The 15,909-nt window shown below is 45.8% G+C and overlaps 8 protein-coding genes across 8 annotated transcripts; 6 read left to right on the top strand and 2 right to left on the bottom strand.

Moving 5' to 3' along the window:
* Positions 1-1,093: 1,093 nt before the first annotated feature.
* N7478_002713 (putative MFS transporter) lies at positions 1,094-2,969 on the top strand (the record flags this gene model as incomplete). The annotated part of the gene is made up of 3 exons (XM_056918927.1): positions 1,094-1,928; positions 1,985-2,240; positions 2,300-2,969. 3 exons carry the CDS (start codon positions 1,094-1,096, stop codon positions 2,967-2,969), a joined length of 1,761 nt encoding a protein of 586 aa, XP_056782085.1.
* Positions 2,970-3,580: 611 nt separating this feature from the next.
* N7478_002712 (putative C6 transcription factor) lies at positions 3,581-6,037 on the top strand (the record flags this gene model as incomplete). Its single annotated transcript, XM_056918926.1, has 4 exons — positions 3,581-3,700; positions 3,761-3,855; positions 3,924-4,638; positions 4,766-6,037. The coding sequence occupies 4 exons, from the start codon at positions 3,581-3,583 to the stop codon at positions 6,035-6,037; spliced, it is 2,202 nt and encodes a 733-aa protein (XP_056782084.1).
* Positions 6,038-6,839: 802 nt separating this feature from the next.
* On the top strand, positions 6,840-7,142 carry N7478_002711 (aconitase-domain-containing protein; the record flags this gene model as incomplete). The annotated part of the gene is made up of 1 exon (XM_056918925.1): positions 6,840-7,142. One exon carries the CDS (start codon positions 6,840-6,842, stop codon positions 7,140-7,142), a length of 303 nt encoding a protein of 100 aa, XP_056782083.1.
* Positions 7,143-7,661: 519 nt separating this feature from the next.
* Positions 7,662-8,612, top strand: N7478_002710 (general substrate transporter; the record flags this gene model as incomplete). Its single annotated transcript, XM_056918924.1, has 2 exons — positions 7,662-7,787; positions 7,842-8,612. The coding sequence occupies 2 exons, from the start codon at positions 7,662-7,664 to the stop codon at positions 8,610-8,612; spliced, it is 897 nt and encodes a 298-aa protein (XP_056782082.1).
* Positions 8,613-9,073: 461 nt separating this feature from the next.
* On the top strand, positions 9,074-9,505 carry N7478_002709 (PaaI family thioesterase; the record flags this gene model as incomplete). The annotated part of the gene is made up of 1 exon (XM_056918923.1): positions 9,074-9,505. One exon carries the CDS (start codon positions 9,074-9,076, stop codon positions 9,503-9,505), a length of 432 nt encoding a protein of 143 aa, XP_056782081.1.
* A 404-nt stretch (positions 9,506-9,909) lies between these two features.
* Positions 9,910-10,971, bottom strand: N7478_002708 (amidohydrolase family protein; the record flags this gene model as incomplete). The annotated part of the gene is made up of 3 exons (XM_056918922.1): positions 9,910-10,037; positions 10,091-10,861; positions 10,920-10,971. The coding sequence occupies 3 exons, from the start codon at positions 10,969-10,971 to the stop codon at positions 9,910-9,912; spliced, it is 951 nt and encodes a 316-aa protein (XP_056782080.1).
* Positions 10,972-11,370: 399 nt separating this feature from the next.
* Positions 11,371-14,226, bottom strand: N7478_002707 (uncharacterized protein; the record flags this gene model as incomplete). Its single annotated transcript, XM_056918921.1, has 5 exons — positions 11,371-11,648; positions 11,741-11,941; positions 11,998-12,251; positions 12,312-12,740; positions 12,809-14,226. 5 exons carry the CDS (start codon positions 14,224-14,226, stop codon positions 11,371-11,373), a joined length of 2,580 nt encoding a protein of 859 aa, XP_056782079.1.
* Positions 14,227-15,066: 840 nt separating this feature from the next.
* N7478_002706 (uncharacterized protein) lies at positions 15,067-15,753 on the top strand (the record flags this gene model as incomplete). The annotated part of the gene is made up of 1 exon (XM_056918920.1): positions 15,067-15,753. One exon carries the CDS (start codon positions 15,067-15,069, stop codon positions 15,751-15,753), a length of 687 nt encoding a protein of 228 aa, XP_056782078.1.
* Positions 15,754-15,909: the final 156 nt, after the last annotated feature.

The following is a 15,909-nucleotide window of genomic DNA, read 5'->3' as shown; positions in this document are numbered from 1 at the left end:
GTCCCCGAAAAGAAGATTGACAACTGAACACTGTGACCCTGTTTATCTGCATGAATTTGGGCTGAACTATTTTGTTGCCGACTGCCGTTGGGCGTTTGTGTTGCTTTTTGCATGTTCTTCAATCCTGTCCAATGTACTGGATGCAACTACCCTAGCGATTTTTCTCTCTCGATCCTCAATTGCCTTGAAAATGAGATTGATTCAAAGCTGACTTTAAGAAGATACTCGTGGAGCATGTCTCCTCAATAATGAGGGATCGCGGATCCACTTTGGTAGTGAGTATCGCATGCAGTGGGCCCAGCTTGAATTGTTGACACCGGTTGACGCCGCGTTAGAATTACTCCGCTTGACAGGGGAAGTTTCCGCTGTGATATCACACATATCGGACATCCGATGCGTTCTCGCCACAAACAGCAAACTCATTTCTAAGGTTCACTACATCGTACAAAGAAGTTTATCTCGACATTCACACTGTGAGTCATAGCACTGCTCTATTCAAGAGGGGTTTACAGGAATGGCTCATCAAACAATGCCGAGTTGATGCATCTCAATGATGTCCGAAAAGCAATGACTAATCCAGCTCGGCTATCCGATCGGATGTCCGAAGTGGCGGATCCACTGTCGATTCTCACACTCACCAACCACAAGACAGATGACGCGGAATATAACCGGCCTTGACTCGATTCATGTCCACCGGTGCAAGATTGGGTGAAGATGCAGGGCCCCTTGAGGCCCGTCGGAGGCACATCCGATTGTAATCTTGTTTTGCGGCGACAGTCTCCAATGGATACCCAGCATCATTTGCCGATAAGCCGGATAGCACCAAACTCTTCAATGCGGAGAAAAAAAATCCTTCAATGGCCCCTAGTTGGTTTTATGTGACCATATCCCCGCCGCTGTCATTGATTGATTCCTTTACTTGTTGTTGTGCATACATTTTTTGCATTAAATTTCGGCCAAGCATTCCTAGTCCGTTCCGACACGCGATCTTCAACTAGGATATCCACATCTCACTTAAATGGCATGTTATTAATAGCCATTTGGAATTAAACAACATCTCACTGGGAACAAAAATTGCCTTTTAGCCACAAATATGGCATCAAATCGACAGCGTGCGGCCGAGAAGGCCTTGCACGACCAGACCAATATTCTTCCCTTTGGACAGCTTATGGTTGTGTTTACGGGATTGGCCACATCCCTACTTATTACCATGTCAGATCAAAACGGTATTAGTGTCACGTTGCCAACTATCGCACGAGACCTGGGGGCTCAAGATACTATCTCTTGGGCTGGAACATCTTCACTTATCGCCAATACTGTGTTTACTGTGCTCTATGGTCGACTTTCAGATATCTTTGGCCGAAAGGCGATTTACATATCTGCACTAGTCTTACTATCCCTTGCAGATATGTGCTGTGGTCTTTCTGTCAACTCTACCATGTTCTATGTCTTCCGAGGTTTGGCTGGAGTTGCTGGTGGCGGTGTAATGTCTCTGACTATGATCATTGTCTCTGACGTTGTAACCCTCGAGCAGCGTGGGAAGTATCAAGGCATTTTGGGTGCTGCTCTGGGAACTGGAAATATTATTGGACCGTTCATTGCAGCAGCCTTCATTATGGACTCAACATGGCGCGGATTCTTCTGGTTGATCTCGCCTTTGGCTGCTTGCTCTGCCGTGGTTGGATTTTTTCTCATCCCGAACAATGCGCGCAAGGGTAATTTCTGGGAGAATGTCAAACGTATTGACTGGTGGGGTGTGCTCGCCTCATCCATTGGAGTTATCTTTCTATTAATCCCTATCTCGGGCGGAGGCTCTTACTTCCAATGGGACTCTCCAATGGTCATCAGTATGCTTATCATTGGTGGCTTGTCCTTTATTGCATTTATCTTCATCGAATGGAAGGTTGCTACATTACCAATGCTACCAAGTATGTCTTGAATCCTGAATCACGCACACTGATTTATTTTGCTAATTTATGCCTAGTGGTCTTCTTTAAGAACAGTGTGATCTGTGCTCTCTTCCTACAGTGTTTCATGCTGGGAGCGGTTTATCAGTCTTATCTGTACTATCTTCCTCTTTACTACCAAAATGGACGTGGATATGATCCCATTGTATCTGCAGCCTTGACAGCCCCCATGGTGGCTTGCCAGTCTATCGCCTCTGTATGCTCTGGGCAATACATCTCTCGAATGAAGCGTTATGGAGAGATTATTTGGATTGGATTTGGACTCTGGACTCTGTATGCAAAGCTAAATCACCCTCTTTATATATTACTTGAAACTAATATTGACTATACAGTGGTGCTGGCCTGATGTTACTCTTTGGTCGCAACACGCACCCGGCTGTCATCGCCGTCATTGTTGGGATCACGGGTATCGGAGTTGGCTTTACCTTCCAGCCAACTATGGTTGCACTACAAGCCCACTCTACTAAATCTCAAAGAGCCGTGTCGATTTCCAATCGCAACTTCTTTCGTTGCATGGGCGGTTCCTGCGGTCTCGCTGTCTCAGCTGCCCTTCTCCAGGCGACTCTTCGATCCGATCTACCTAGCCAGCTCTCCTACTTGGCAGAGTCTACTTACTCCCTTCCTTCTCAATCGAGCGTCAGCGCAAGTGAATGGGCGGAGATATTGTCTTCATACTCTAAAGCATCACACTCAGTCTTCATTCTTCAGGTTCCTCTGATCGGCGTGTGTTTCCTCGCATGCTTTTTTATTCGCGACCGAGGCCTTGAGCGACCCAAAGAACCAGAAGAGATCGAGGAGGAAAAGCGGAAGGCAGAAGAAGCTGCTCGGGATACTGAGGCTGCTCTTCACGAAGTGGATGAGTCTAAAAACCACGATGCTAATGATACCACCGAGAAACGCCACTCGATGTCCTCGACACTGGCGGAATCCTCTATACCCCCATCTCGGGCGGAACCCGAGCTTGCCAATGTCGAAGAAAAGAAAAGCGCAGAACAAAAGTAGGAGATGATGGAATACAAGGAGGGAAGTGGAACAAAATATACGGTTTCGGTCTCTTTTAATACTGCATACCCAAGCTGCATAGCGTTGAACACTAAAAGCATGCATACTGTCGATTCTGTGCGAAATGGTCGTACATATGTCATTTATATTAATATTACATTAGATACCACTACCTATAATCATGCAGTCATTGCACATATTTCAAGTATAATCAAAGCTCGAACAGTGATATCTCCGCCTGCCTTCTACTAGTAGAATGCCAAAGCTCTTAAGTATCCGGTCGCACTGGCATTATAAGAGTAAAGACCCGCTCTGCAATAAACATCCATTCATAATTTCATATGTACAAATTTGTACAATTTCAGGAAATGCAATCAATAGTAAGCGATTTCATCCTCAAGAAGTAATCCCACTCAGCTCGGTATCAGATCCACAGCGTAGCATCAAGATGGATTGAGGTCTTGGCATTGTGGGCCTCGGACGTTTATCTCAGTTCTCACTCCGACATCTATCTTGCTGGCTCTACATCTAGGACCACTCTGCAAGTGAAAACCCCAGAAATATCCCCTTTCGATGCTCGGAACACTACTCAAAGACCATAATGAATTAAAATGAACATACTGGGAAATAGCCCCGAATTATCGAGGCAGGCCAGCCCGGCATCCCGAGATCACAACCCCCGAAAGCGCGGAAGGACGGCCTGCACTCGCTGCAAAGCAAGGAAGCAGAAGGTGAGTTAACTGGTTCTAATTTGGGTTTGTCTGCTTGTAATTCTGAATTGACTTATGCAGTGCGACAATGAATATCCAACATGCTCCAACTGTCAGAAGGCGGGGGTGGCGTGTGACAAGTCCAGTGTACGAGAAGACGCCGACCGTCAAAATGAGTGAGTATTTAGACGAATTTATGTCTATTACATGTTCAGAAATGATTATCTCACACTGTTATATCTAGTTATACCCGGGCGCTGGAAGAGCGTGTGTCGTTTTTGGAAAGGAAACTCGGCCAAACCGATACAGGTCTAACAGACCCGGGGGCATCTGGAGCCAATTCCACAGCCTCGCTATGGCCCTCTCAAGTCGATCACACTACACCCCAGATCACCACTCCTGGACTTGCAGGTGGGCTTGATAATAACCCGGTCGGAGAGATTGTTGGTCTCCTCGCATTAAGCTCTTCCGAGGCACCCGCCTATGTAGGGGCAAGCTCAGGTCTCTCATTAGCTGCTAATTTGGGCGAAATGGTTCAAACTAGCGTTTGGAATCAATTCATTTCCAGAATGAACCAGAAACCAGCCGGGACATCGATGAAAAACTCCCAGAATCCAGCCGCTTCCCTGTCAGATCAGTCGCAGCTTCAACAGCAGCCCAGTGGTGGCTGTACCAGTGCCCGAGATCGGTGTACTACTAACGTTGAGCCCCCCAACGATGAAATAGGAAACAAAATCCTTGAAACATACTTTATTAGGCTTCACTCCAGATACCCATTCTTGGACCGAAAGAGAACCTGGAGACTCCATGAAGACCGATGGCGCCTAGCAAAGACAAAACGCGAAGATTTGACACAATCTGATCGATTTACGATATTCAAACTGAATTTGATATATGCTATTGGTTCGACTATGCTTCAATTCAGTGACAATAAAAAATATGCTCACACGCCACCGGAGGTAAGTCAAAGTTGAATAATCCCGATTGCAGTAAATTTAGCCAAATTTCGTGCTTGAGTTCCATGATTACAGCTACCAATTCTCCCATTTCAATTCCAATGTATGGTCAAAGCTAATTACTCTTCAGCGATATTATACTACTGCTCTTCAATATGTGCCAACGATGTGTGATTCTAGGTCTCTTGAGAACATTGAAGCTATGGTTCTTCTTGTTGTTTATCATCTACGTACCGCATCTAGTCATGGAATGTGGTATATGATCGGGCTTGCAATGCGCACAGCTATCGACCTTGGCCTCCACCGAAAGGCAAATGAGATTAATATGGACCCATTTTCCGCCCAAATGCGACGAAGGCTCTTTTGGACGGTATATTATCTGGAACGAGTTGTCTCAATGTCTCTGGGCCGACCGTTCAGTATATCTGATCGCCATATTGATCTCGATCTACCACGAGATGTCGATGATGATATAGAGGACCCGACATTGCTAGCATCTCCGCAGAATCTCACCCATACAACCAATCTTACCTTCGCAATCTATCTTTTCAAACTTCGCCGCATCGACTCTCGCATCCAGCATAAGATATATCGTGCCGACCGCCCCTTGTCTTCATTAAGACCCAAAATGAACCCTTTGTATCTCGAGCTGGAAGAATGGAAAGAATCTGCCTTCCTACGATTTAGCGGAGCTGATCTTGATTACCCCATGTTACATTACAACAGAGCAGTCCGGCTTTTGATCCAGCCATTTCTTCCACTTTTACCCATAACTGACCCCTATTATCACATCTGTCTACGCGCTGCCGGGGATATCTGCCAGTCTCACAAACGTCTTCACCAAACCTTAGAATACGGTCATTCATTCTTAGCTGTGCAAACGGTTTTTATGGCTGGAATCACACTTCTCTATGCATTATGGACCCATACCGAACAAGTCTGGTCAGTAAGCATGAGCAACGATATTCGTGCCTGCTCGACTGTTCTATTTGTCATGGGTGAAAGAGCAGCATGGGTGAAAAAGTATCGGGATGCCTTTGAATTACTTGTGAACGCTGCTATGGAGAAATTGCAAGGAAATGAAACTGCCCGTAATGCGGGAATCGCCGAGTTGATGACAGCCCAGCGTGGAGGAATTTCTCTAGGGACCAGCAATGCTTCTGACATGCCCAGTGGAGAGAAGTTTCCAGCAGCGAACCCAACTGGCTTGGCCCCTGAAACTGCAGGCGGGGCTTACCCTCCTGACGATACGGATCATGCTGTGCGCATGGCATTACAGCTCGCACCTTGGATTGACCAGGATCAGAGCGATCCCTTGTGGATGCCAGATTTTGAGACATTAGAGAATTTGTCGGGGACATTTTGGAGCCACGCTGACACTACTCTTTTTGATGCTTTGTAGCATACGATCAGTTCTACTTCTACCAATAATTATGTGGTCTGCTTTTTGTCCCCTGCAGTCATTAATCTAAAATAATTACTACAAACCAACAAGAAAGATAATATGCAATGAAATGGAAATGGAACCAGGGTTCATCATTTTCGGTTGACCATCTCTTTTACTGTGTCGCCAAATCCTACCATGCAGATTGTAGCCCAAGCCGCAACTCCTATGCGCGGAACTACACCCCGGAACAATCCTTTGATGCCAGATGTTACAACAATATGTTTGAATGTGGAAACAATAGTCGGAGATGCTGGGCGTGTGGGGTCATTCTTCATAGATTGCATTTCTACTCGGAGGACCTGGCCTGTCAGTCGTCGTTCCTCCAACCACCCCAGTCAAGAATTCACTTCGAATGGCTGATTCCAGCAGCTGAGTGCACCTCCGATGGTTGACGCCAGGATCTTTTTACCAAACTTGAGCTTTTCGCCCTTATCCTTCCCGTTTAGAGATCGTATGCTTTCCTCTGCAAATCGAGAAATACCGATTCTCATGCGCAAGTGCCATTGAGTTGACTGGAATCGCAAACCATCAACTTGAATAAGTTCCCTTCGAGGGTCCAATCACTCAGAGATCGGTACGTGAAAATAATGAGTGATTTTATACTGCAACTAACTTTTTATGTTCTCTCTTCCCAGGCTGAAGCGACCTTTAACTTATTTGGAAAAAGTTCTATGGCGAGGCAGAAGACTTGCCTAGAGCTTTGGGAACTCACAAAGAAGTGTATGGTTTCATGGAGAGCGCCTGCCAAAAATACAACATGGGTTTCTGGAAGCCTAAAGCGGGAATTATTCATCAAATTGTTTTAGAGAATTATGTGATTCCCGGTGGAATGATGATTGGAACAGATTCACATACACCCAATGCTGGCGGGTTGGGAATGATTGCCATTGGGGTTGGAGGTGCTGATTCGGTTGATGTTAGGGCGGGTCTTCCTCTGGAGCTCGAGGCGTCCAAGGTGTTGGGTGTGCGCTTGACTGGCGAACTATCTCGATGGACCTCTCCAAAAGACATCATCAGTGCAGTAGCTGGGATAGCCTCTGTTAAGGGAGGTACCGGGTAAACCATTGAATACTTCGGGCCTGGTGCGAAGTCTCTCTCAGCAACTGGAATGGCTACTGTTTGCAATATGGGTGCGGAAACGGGAGCGACTACGTCCGTTTTCCCATATGCACCACAGATGGCCGACACAACTAAATAGATCATCAAGTTGGGATGAGGGATCTGCCGCTGCTATCACACAACTTCCATCTTTCCAAAACACCTACGACCTCGACGATAATTCCATATCAAACATTGTCTCCCTTGTCAACCTGGGTGCTGGTATCGGTGCACTCCTTTCATTTCTACTCAATGACCGAATTGGCCGATTAATGTCACTTCGCCTATACATATCAACTTTTGTTATATTGTCGGTTCCCTTATATCGTGCTTTTCGTCCGGAAATGCCGCGGCTCTCTACATTGGTCGAATCGTCGCTGGTCTGGGAATTGGATCCCTATCCGTTGTCTGTCCAATGGCAATATCAGAAGTTGCTCCCGAGCCATTTTGAGGTCTAATGACTCTGTAGTTCAATATCTGCATGATATCTGGCCAGGCGTTGGGTGTCTTCATTGTGTACGGATGCTCAATCCATGTTGCACCCACAAAGGATTTACAGTTTCAGATTCCTTGGTTCACTCAGACATTTGCGCCTGCAATAAGTATTGTATTGTCCTTTTTCGTCTTGGAATCTCCTCGATGGTAACTTCTCGGCCATAAGCACGACCAATCCCTTGCCACCTTAGCCCAGCTTCGTGGGTCCCCGGCCGACTCTGACATGGTGGCCACCGAATTCCATAGCATGGCATCCCACATTGGAGACAAGGAAGCTGGCCTTGGGAATAACAGCAGTTTAAAAATCATCAAGGAGGCATTTTTGGTAAATTCCAATCTACGACGGGTACAATTAACAATCATCATCTATATCCTGGCACAAATGTCTGGGGCAAATGCAATCACCAAATATTTACCAACAATATTTGGCTTGATTGAAATCACAAATTCAGATGTGAAGGTATACTCAACAGGTCTCTATACTGTCACAAAATTGATTTGCTGTGTTGTTGCATCGCTCTTTTTCATCGACCTTGTTGGACGCCGAAAATCTCACATGATTGGCATATCGGTTCAAATTACCTGCCACTCCTATATAGCCGGCTACATCAACATTTATCAAACCCATAAAGACGATATGAGCAAAGGTTCTACGGATGCAGCACCAGCGTTTGTTTACATCCACGCGTTTGGGTGGGCCATAGTTCTATATAGCTTGCCCTATCTATTCGGCGCTGAACTATGGCCTAACAAAATCCGATCATTTGGTGGAGAATTATCCCAATGTTTCCATTGGATCTTTTACTTTGCTATTAAAGAAGCGACCCCCTCGATGCTCAACAGTCTTCATCAATGGGGAGCGTTTTTTTGTTTATTGGCTTCTGCATGTCGGCGCTGCTATACGCTTATTTTATGGTTCCTGAAACTGCCGGAATGAGTCTGGAAGAGATCAATCGCATATTTGATCGCCCCCTGTTCCTTCTTGCTCGGCCACTTAGTCCTTCTGAGGGTCTTGAGCGGAATGTTAATACTATGAGTCAGATTAAGTATAGAAGTTTATTGCGCGTATAGTAGTTCCTTTTGACAATAGCCCCGCTATCACATTTCCAGTAGAGTCCAGGAACTCCGACCTCGCTCGAAGTACTAAAATTTCCAATTATATCTTCTTGGATGAATTGAGTTAGTCTGACAAGCATAAATGGCTAATTAAAAGCAATAATTACTTAAGGAGACAACTATATCTGCTGGAGAGTTGTCTGTGTACAGGAAAGTGGCTGACTAACACTAATAACAAATTCCGCCCAAAATGGATTCGCCTCAACATTACTTTATCACTCTTCATTATTTTATTTCCCTCAGTTCCCCCAGATTCCCAAATTTCTACGCTACTTCTTCAAAATGGAGGCAACACTCGATCATGTTATATCAGTCTGGGAGCGTCAACGCAGCAATAGTCAAATCTATGCTCTCCTCCTTGAAGGGATAAACATCTACCACGCAGAAAATGGCTTAATACGTGCCACTCTTCTCGTTCAACCACTTCACGTCAACTCGAAGGGCACACTGCACGGCACACTGTCGGCATGTGTGATTGACTGGGCTGCTGGTATGGCCATTGCATCAACTGGTCACACAGTTACTGGCGTCAGCACGGATTTATCCGTTTCTTATCTTTCGACTGCCAAATTGGGTGATACCCTGGAGATTGAATGCAAGATCAGCAAGATTGGAAAGACCCTGGCGTTTACTACAGTTACTGTCTCGAAGATTGTCGAAGGATCAGCTGTGAATGTCGTGCATGGCTCACATACAAAGTACATTAAGCAATAGGTCGGCGGATAGTCTGACCTAAACAATCATTGCTACGGCTCCGAGCGAACATCTTGATTTCAATACATGGCCCTGCTTGCGACCTTTATTTTATTCGGAGATTTGGGTCTAAACCTGGAATTTCGGAAAATGGATTATTCCAAATTTCTACTGCAATGTAAACGCGATCAAGAAAACGTTTCGACCCCTCGATCCTCAAAAGTGACAAAGGTTCTGAGGTAGCGCCGTCGGATCAGCCGAAATCATCAACATTTCAAATTTTGGTGTGGATTTTCGGACCATATCCGACCGGAGTGGCCAAACGTTTCCACCAGCCTTTTTTTCCATCGAGAATCCATTGGAAGTATTAATTCTCAAGTGTATATAGAGTCCGGCAAAAGTAATCCATATGTTTTTTTGACTAGCTAGCCTAAAAGGTCTATTGCATTCTTAAAGTAAATCTTGTCCCGAAGCTCCTGTTCCAGAGGGAAGTCGTCCAGAATTTGCTTGAAACCAAGTGATTTGTCGGGAGATGCATATGGATAATCAGAACCTGCAAATGGTTAGTTACAGAAGTTGGTAACCTGACTTTCAGTAGTAGCTGACCGTAAAGAAGTCTATCGTGAGGAATAACGTCGAGTACCAATCTAAGTACAGCCTCTGAACTTGAAAGAGCGAAGTCGAAGTAGAACGATCGGAAATCCTCCATTATCTCCTCTGAAGTCTTTCCATATATACGGGCCGTGGGAGCCGCTTCCCTGGACACGGTGCTTATCCGAGTAATCAAGAATGGGAGAGTACCTCCAGCATGAGAGAGAATCACTTTACAGGACGAGTATGTTCTTTTGGTGTTGGTGATGATCATGTCAACGGCCGTTCTCGTGGTCTCGTGGGGATAGTCAATGGCTGGTTGTGGTAAAAGGGGATTGACACGCGTTGTATCGGCGGCATGCGTAGGGTGAATAAAGACGACTGCCTTCCTCGAATCTAACTCTTCCCAGATAGGCTTGAAGGCTGCATCGCCCAGATACTGATTGCCAGCACCATATCTTGTGAAAAGTGTGACACCATCAGCTTTCAACACTTCAAGAGAGTATATTATCTCGGTCAAGGCGCCCTCGGTATCAAGAAGACATGGTAAGGCGGCGAAAAATCCCCATCTGTCCGGTTCCTCATCACGCTTTGCGGCGGCGAATTCGTTGGATTTGCGTGCCAATGCCCTTCTTTTCTCGTCAGTCGGGGCTATGATAGCTCCAGGAGCTGTCAATGACAATATTGTTTTGGTAGTGCCGACTCTTTCGTTGAACGCAATCGAGCCCTCGAGTGACCAAGAAGGGGTTGGCCAGCCAGATGGGTCCCCTCCGGCCTCCTCGACCGCTTGAAACATGTTAGTACCTTGGGAGCGCCTCATTTCATCCGAGAGGAGATTGTATACCTTGAGCATAGAAGTCGGGGACAAAATGATGATGGGTATCAACAAGGGCCATTTTGGGATAGAACGTGTTCGAATTCTGGGGTCGGGCTTCTTCGAATCTGAAACATGAGATCTCTAGGGGAAAATGCAGGAGCTTCGTCTTAATTACACATGTTATGTGTTTCCTGCCAGTGACTGAGGGACGCGTGAATGAATGCCGACTTATCCGGTCAGCGTGCATGACGGGTGCCACCCGGGGAACGATCTGGGATATTTGAGACCATTGAAATTTATGGCGCAGAAAATCATGTGCTGGGCACTTGAATATATGAATCATAAATTGAAATACATCAATGTCTTTAGAGGAATGACAAGTGAATGCTTTAAGTCCTGCTAAATGTGGAATATTTCCATGTTCAATTTTCTACAAAGATAATAATGATCTATGAGACGAATTGATACCACCACATTGCTAGTTCGACATAGTTGATGGATCTGGTAGATCTGGGAACCAGTTGGCAATATCAGGCACGTCAAATCTCCCAAGAAACCCGAATTCCTCCTGTCCCAGGCCAATCTCATCCCAATTAGCTAAGGGATTGATACCCGAGCCAATATTATCAAAATTTTGACAGTCCGATTCATCGATAGACGTATCAGAGGGCTGATGATCTGTTTCAGTGCGCGCATTTTTCCTCTGTTGCGATTGATTTGGAGTGAAAAGATGGCTGTTCTCGCTGAGACATGTTGCTAAAAAAGAAAAAAAATGGTCCCCCATAGTAAGCCACCAAAATCACAATCAACTTTGAAAGTTCGTTCGCATCTGAATTTGAAATACATACAGTTATAATTGTTGACTATATGGTGATGTGTTGCCTGAAGGAACTGAAGCGAATTTCGTGCGGAAATACTGAAAGACGCCATGTGAGTGAGAATCTCTTCGCATTTACGCCATGTATCGACTACACTGCGTGAATCAACCTGGTTCAATATGGTACTGCAGGAATGCGACATGATCAGTACAAAACCGGCTGTGGATGTATCTATCAGAGAATCATCAGTGTTCGGCGTTTGCTGCATTGGCCCGGAGGTGACATACAAAATCCATTATACCACCAAGCATCTGTTACCGAGGTCTGGTATGTCTCATATACAAGTGAGACCAACTCGATGGCTGCCGTTACGCAAGCTGCGGCACAATTAATAGACATGGATGTGTAGATCACGTTCTTCTCGAGTCTAGCTGTGCCTTTTCTCGAGTCCGTAGAGGATTGTCGTGAAAGGCCAATTCGCTCTTCAGAACAGGTCTGTGTGAACATGGGACGATATAAGAGCAAGCGGAGATGTATAAATCTAGATAACATTAGCAATGGGCTACGAGCAAGGGTCAATAAGAAGAAGATAGTGGCTGACCTCGCCCTCAGTACGTTCCGCTGACGTTGAATAATTGGTTGTGAAGAGTCACTGGGGCTTAAGGGTTGGGAGGCGGTCCAATTAAGTACAGGAGGGATATTAGCCTCATATGCCGAGAGCCTGTCGTCAAGTTCCATGATAACATCCAAACTGTTCTGCCTGACACCGTTGATGGAAACAGTACGATGTCGATCTGAGCGACCTTGCCATGCATTGTAAACATCTGCTAGAATTGATTCGAGGTGTTTATAAAGCTCAATGGTAGAGACATAGAAGGTGATGTATCCAAGTCTATGATCGCAGGGCTGTTCACTGAGCGCGCAGGGATCTTCAGCCTCAGAGCGCGGTCGCATAGCAGGAAGAGGAACGGGATGAACGGGTGATATATGAGATGTCATGCTGGGCCTGCCGTATGTCATACTCAAAATCCTGTATAATATGTCAGTGAATCTGTCGCCATAAAAAGCCCAAGTAATTGAGGACTCCAAGAAGCTTACATATCCATCATTACGCATCCGTGCCATGTTCGGCAGCGAACCTCTTTCTCCAGGGGGTTGATTGAATGTTGGGTGGTAGCTTCGTGCAAACCAAGCCCTTGAGCAACACGACAGGCAAGTCCTATCGCATTCCAGCAACGGTTTGGATAGGGAGTGCTCTGTAGAAGTAGTGCCATGATAAGCAGCGTTTGCACTACGCCAATCGTGGATCTATCTAGGAAGTCTAGACCAACGAACCGTTTTGCGCGCAGAAAAAAGGTATAAACCGCGGTCTCGCGTTCTCCCGCAGGAATATCTGAGAAATGGCAACCCAGTGCAAAGATCACATTTAATGCACAGTGGAAGACAATCGACTGAGGACCAGAGTCAAACGAGCCCCCGAGTCCAATATTTAACTCCGGCAAATCAGGCTTCGGCCACCTTGCTGATCCCCATAGATTTTCATAAGCCCGTTCAAAGCTCGGTCGATGAAAGAACGGATAGAGGCAATAAACTCGTTCCCAGTAACATTCAAGCAGATGATCTGCAAGTGGCCTCGGCGGTAGGGAGAAATCACTAAACTGAAATCCCGGAGGGGTAGCTGTGGTGTTGACGTCTTGCCAGAGACCAGCATTGTGAGTTAATGTACCTGGGGGTTCTTGGCCAACACGCCTCAATGCTTGCATATAAGATCTAATAGATGCCGAGTCTCTTGCAAGAAGCATAAATGAAGCCGCCGAGGAGTTACCGTAGTATTGCTCTCTGGGCGAGTCGTTGCAGTCCCCATCATCTCCAACGGATATTGCACCCATTGCTGTCACATTGCCATGTGCACTCAGTGGAGAAGGGTATATGTTACCCGATGATAGTTGCATAGACCCACGATGTCTGATGGTTTCATGCGATGGAGTCTTATCTTGCTCCGGGTCCTTGGTCTCTAATTGAGAATTCATGGAGGATTGATCTGTCCGTTGAGCTGATCTTGGTAAACCGGGACTTGATGCATGTTGGAAAGCCAAATGAGAGCCTAGTCCAAGCAAGCCTTCTGCAGCATCAGAGGTTCTAGACTCCAGATCCGTGGCTCTTGTGCTTGTGCTGGTATGGACGGTACTAAGATCACCAATCGTCTCTCTGTCATCCTCGTGGTCATCATGAGATGCAGATGGCACCGAAACTCCATTTTGTGTACATATTTCCTCCAGCTCACGGATGCGATCGTGGAGTACTTTCAAATATTCATCATTACTTGCAGAGCGAGCATTGTCAATCTTGTAGACACAGCGATCGATTGGGTATGATCGTCGGGAACAAGGCCCACATATCGGCTTCTCTCCGTCACACCGCACTTTCTTTTCTCGACATGTTTCGCATGCCAATGCGATTTTGCGGCGACGGGGAGTTCCCCGCTTATTGGCTCTGACGTTGTCTCTCGCGGACATAATGGAAATAAAGTCAGGTAACGATGGTGTACAGCATTCTTCAGTTCAATAATACAGGGAATATGTTGATAGCGTTTCAGCTGTATATCAACCCCATGCCATATTCAAATCCTGATATGCGCCACAATCTGTAGGTCCAGAATCAAATAATTCCATACGGCTCAAAATGCGATTCAATAGGGAGTCTGCAACTTTTGACCCATCAAGGTGTGGGGAGATGAAGAAGCCAGACCTGATCACTGTCACGTCCGGAATTGACCCGGAATCTATTCTCACGTGATACGCGGTTATCAACAATCTTCGCTTTCTACTGCCATTTGATATGTCGACTATTATATTTTGTTTTTAACTCTCTGCAACATATCGGCCACCGGCAAATGTCAATCATGATGATGTACATATTTCCTTTCGAGTATAATTGATATGTTGCATGATGAGGTAAGAAATATCAACCACGTAGTAAGTGGGTCGTCCGGAATGCACCCGGACCATGCAGAATATCGGGTGCATCCCGGCGTTGGCCATTATCAGGGGGTTCAAGTTTTGCTCTGTTGCAACTTCGCAATTTCATGATTCGCTCAGACACTAGCAAAACAAGCCACAATAAACTTCCTGGGATTTTAGGTCCCAACATTCTTGACGCGTTAATTGCTCTTCATTCGTTGTCGATCTTCGGGGTCGGCGCACATAATGTGACCGAACAAAAAAGTCACTGCCTTCAAACACCTCTGATCCCGCCTTATTTCAGAAATCAAATGTGCATTGTTATCTGAGTCCTCGATCTTCCATTATTCGCACTTGGAAATAAGTTAGCAGACAAACAAAAACAAGCGCATCAAAATGTCAACCGACCATTTAATATCCCAGCCCCACCATTCGTCCAAAGGATGCTCCAGCGGTCACAACGGCACACGACATTACACGAAAAAGCGAGCATCCATTCAAAGTGTCGGCGAGGAGTTACAATGGGGATCGGATCCTAGCTTTTGTTACCATGGCTTCTCTTCCCCCATCGGAACTTGGACGGAAGACCGGTTGGCCCGAAACTTGCTTCGCGATATGGCTTGCATGTGTAGCGGGATTGACATCATTGACGGAAGTCTGGACATCAAAGCCTTACAACATCCTGTCAACTACCTTTTCGAAACAAGAAACCCAATTCTATTTAATGACGAGCAACTTGATTCAATAAAGCAAAGAGATAATCAACCGAGCAAAACACCGTTGGTCATGTCAACATCGCCCGTCGCTCAAACTCCAACCACAATCAAAACAGAAGACGCAGAGCCACCGAGCAAAAAGCGAAAATGCACCCAGAGACCTGGACAGTCATTATGTCATTGTCGCTCTGAGAAGAAGAAGAGAGAGGCAATAGGAAAAGGCTATCAAGATCTTTGTCGTGCTGTCCCCGGTCTTGAAGGCAGTAATTTCACTCGAAAATACGTGTTAGATGAAGCAGCCAAATATATTGAGTCGCTACTGAAAGGCAACAACGAGGTATCTCAACAACTCGAAGCTCTTCAATAAAAGACACAAAGAAAGGGACAATGATGAATGACAATCACCTGGACAGGCTATGAACATATTGGGAACGATTAATGATACCACAGCATTTTGGCCAAGTAACCGAACGAAGATGCACAAATGAATATTTTTAGATCTAATATTCCTTCTTTATTTTTA

The sequence above is a fragment of the Penicillium angulare genome (genome assembly GCF_028827245.1).
Source record: "Penicillium angulare strain IBT 27051 chromosome Unknown utg000003l_segment0_segment0, whole genome shotgun sequence".
In the NCBI taxonomy this organism is placed as follows: domain Eukaryota; kingdom Fungi; phylum Ascomycota; class Eurotiomycetes; order Eurotiales; family Aspergillaceae; genus Penicillium; species Penicillium angulare.
Note: the sequence above shows the minus strand (reverse complement) of the source record. Positions and strands in the feature narration are given on the sequence as shown.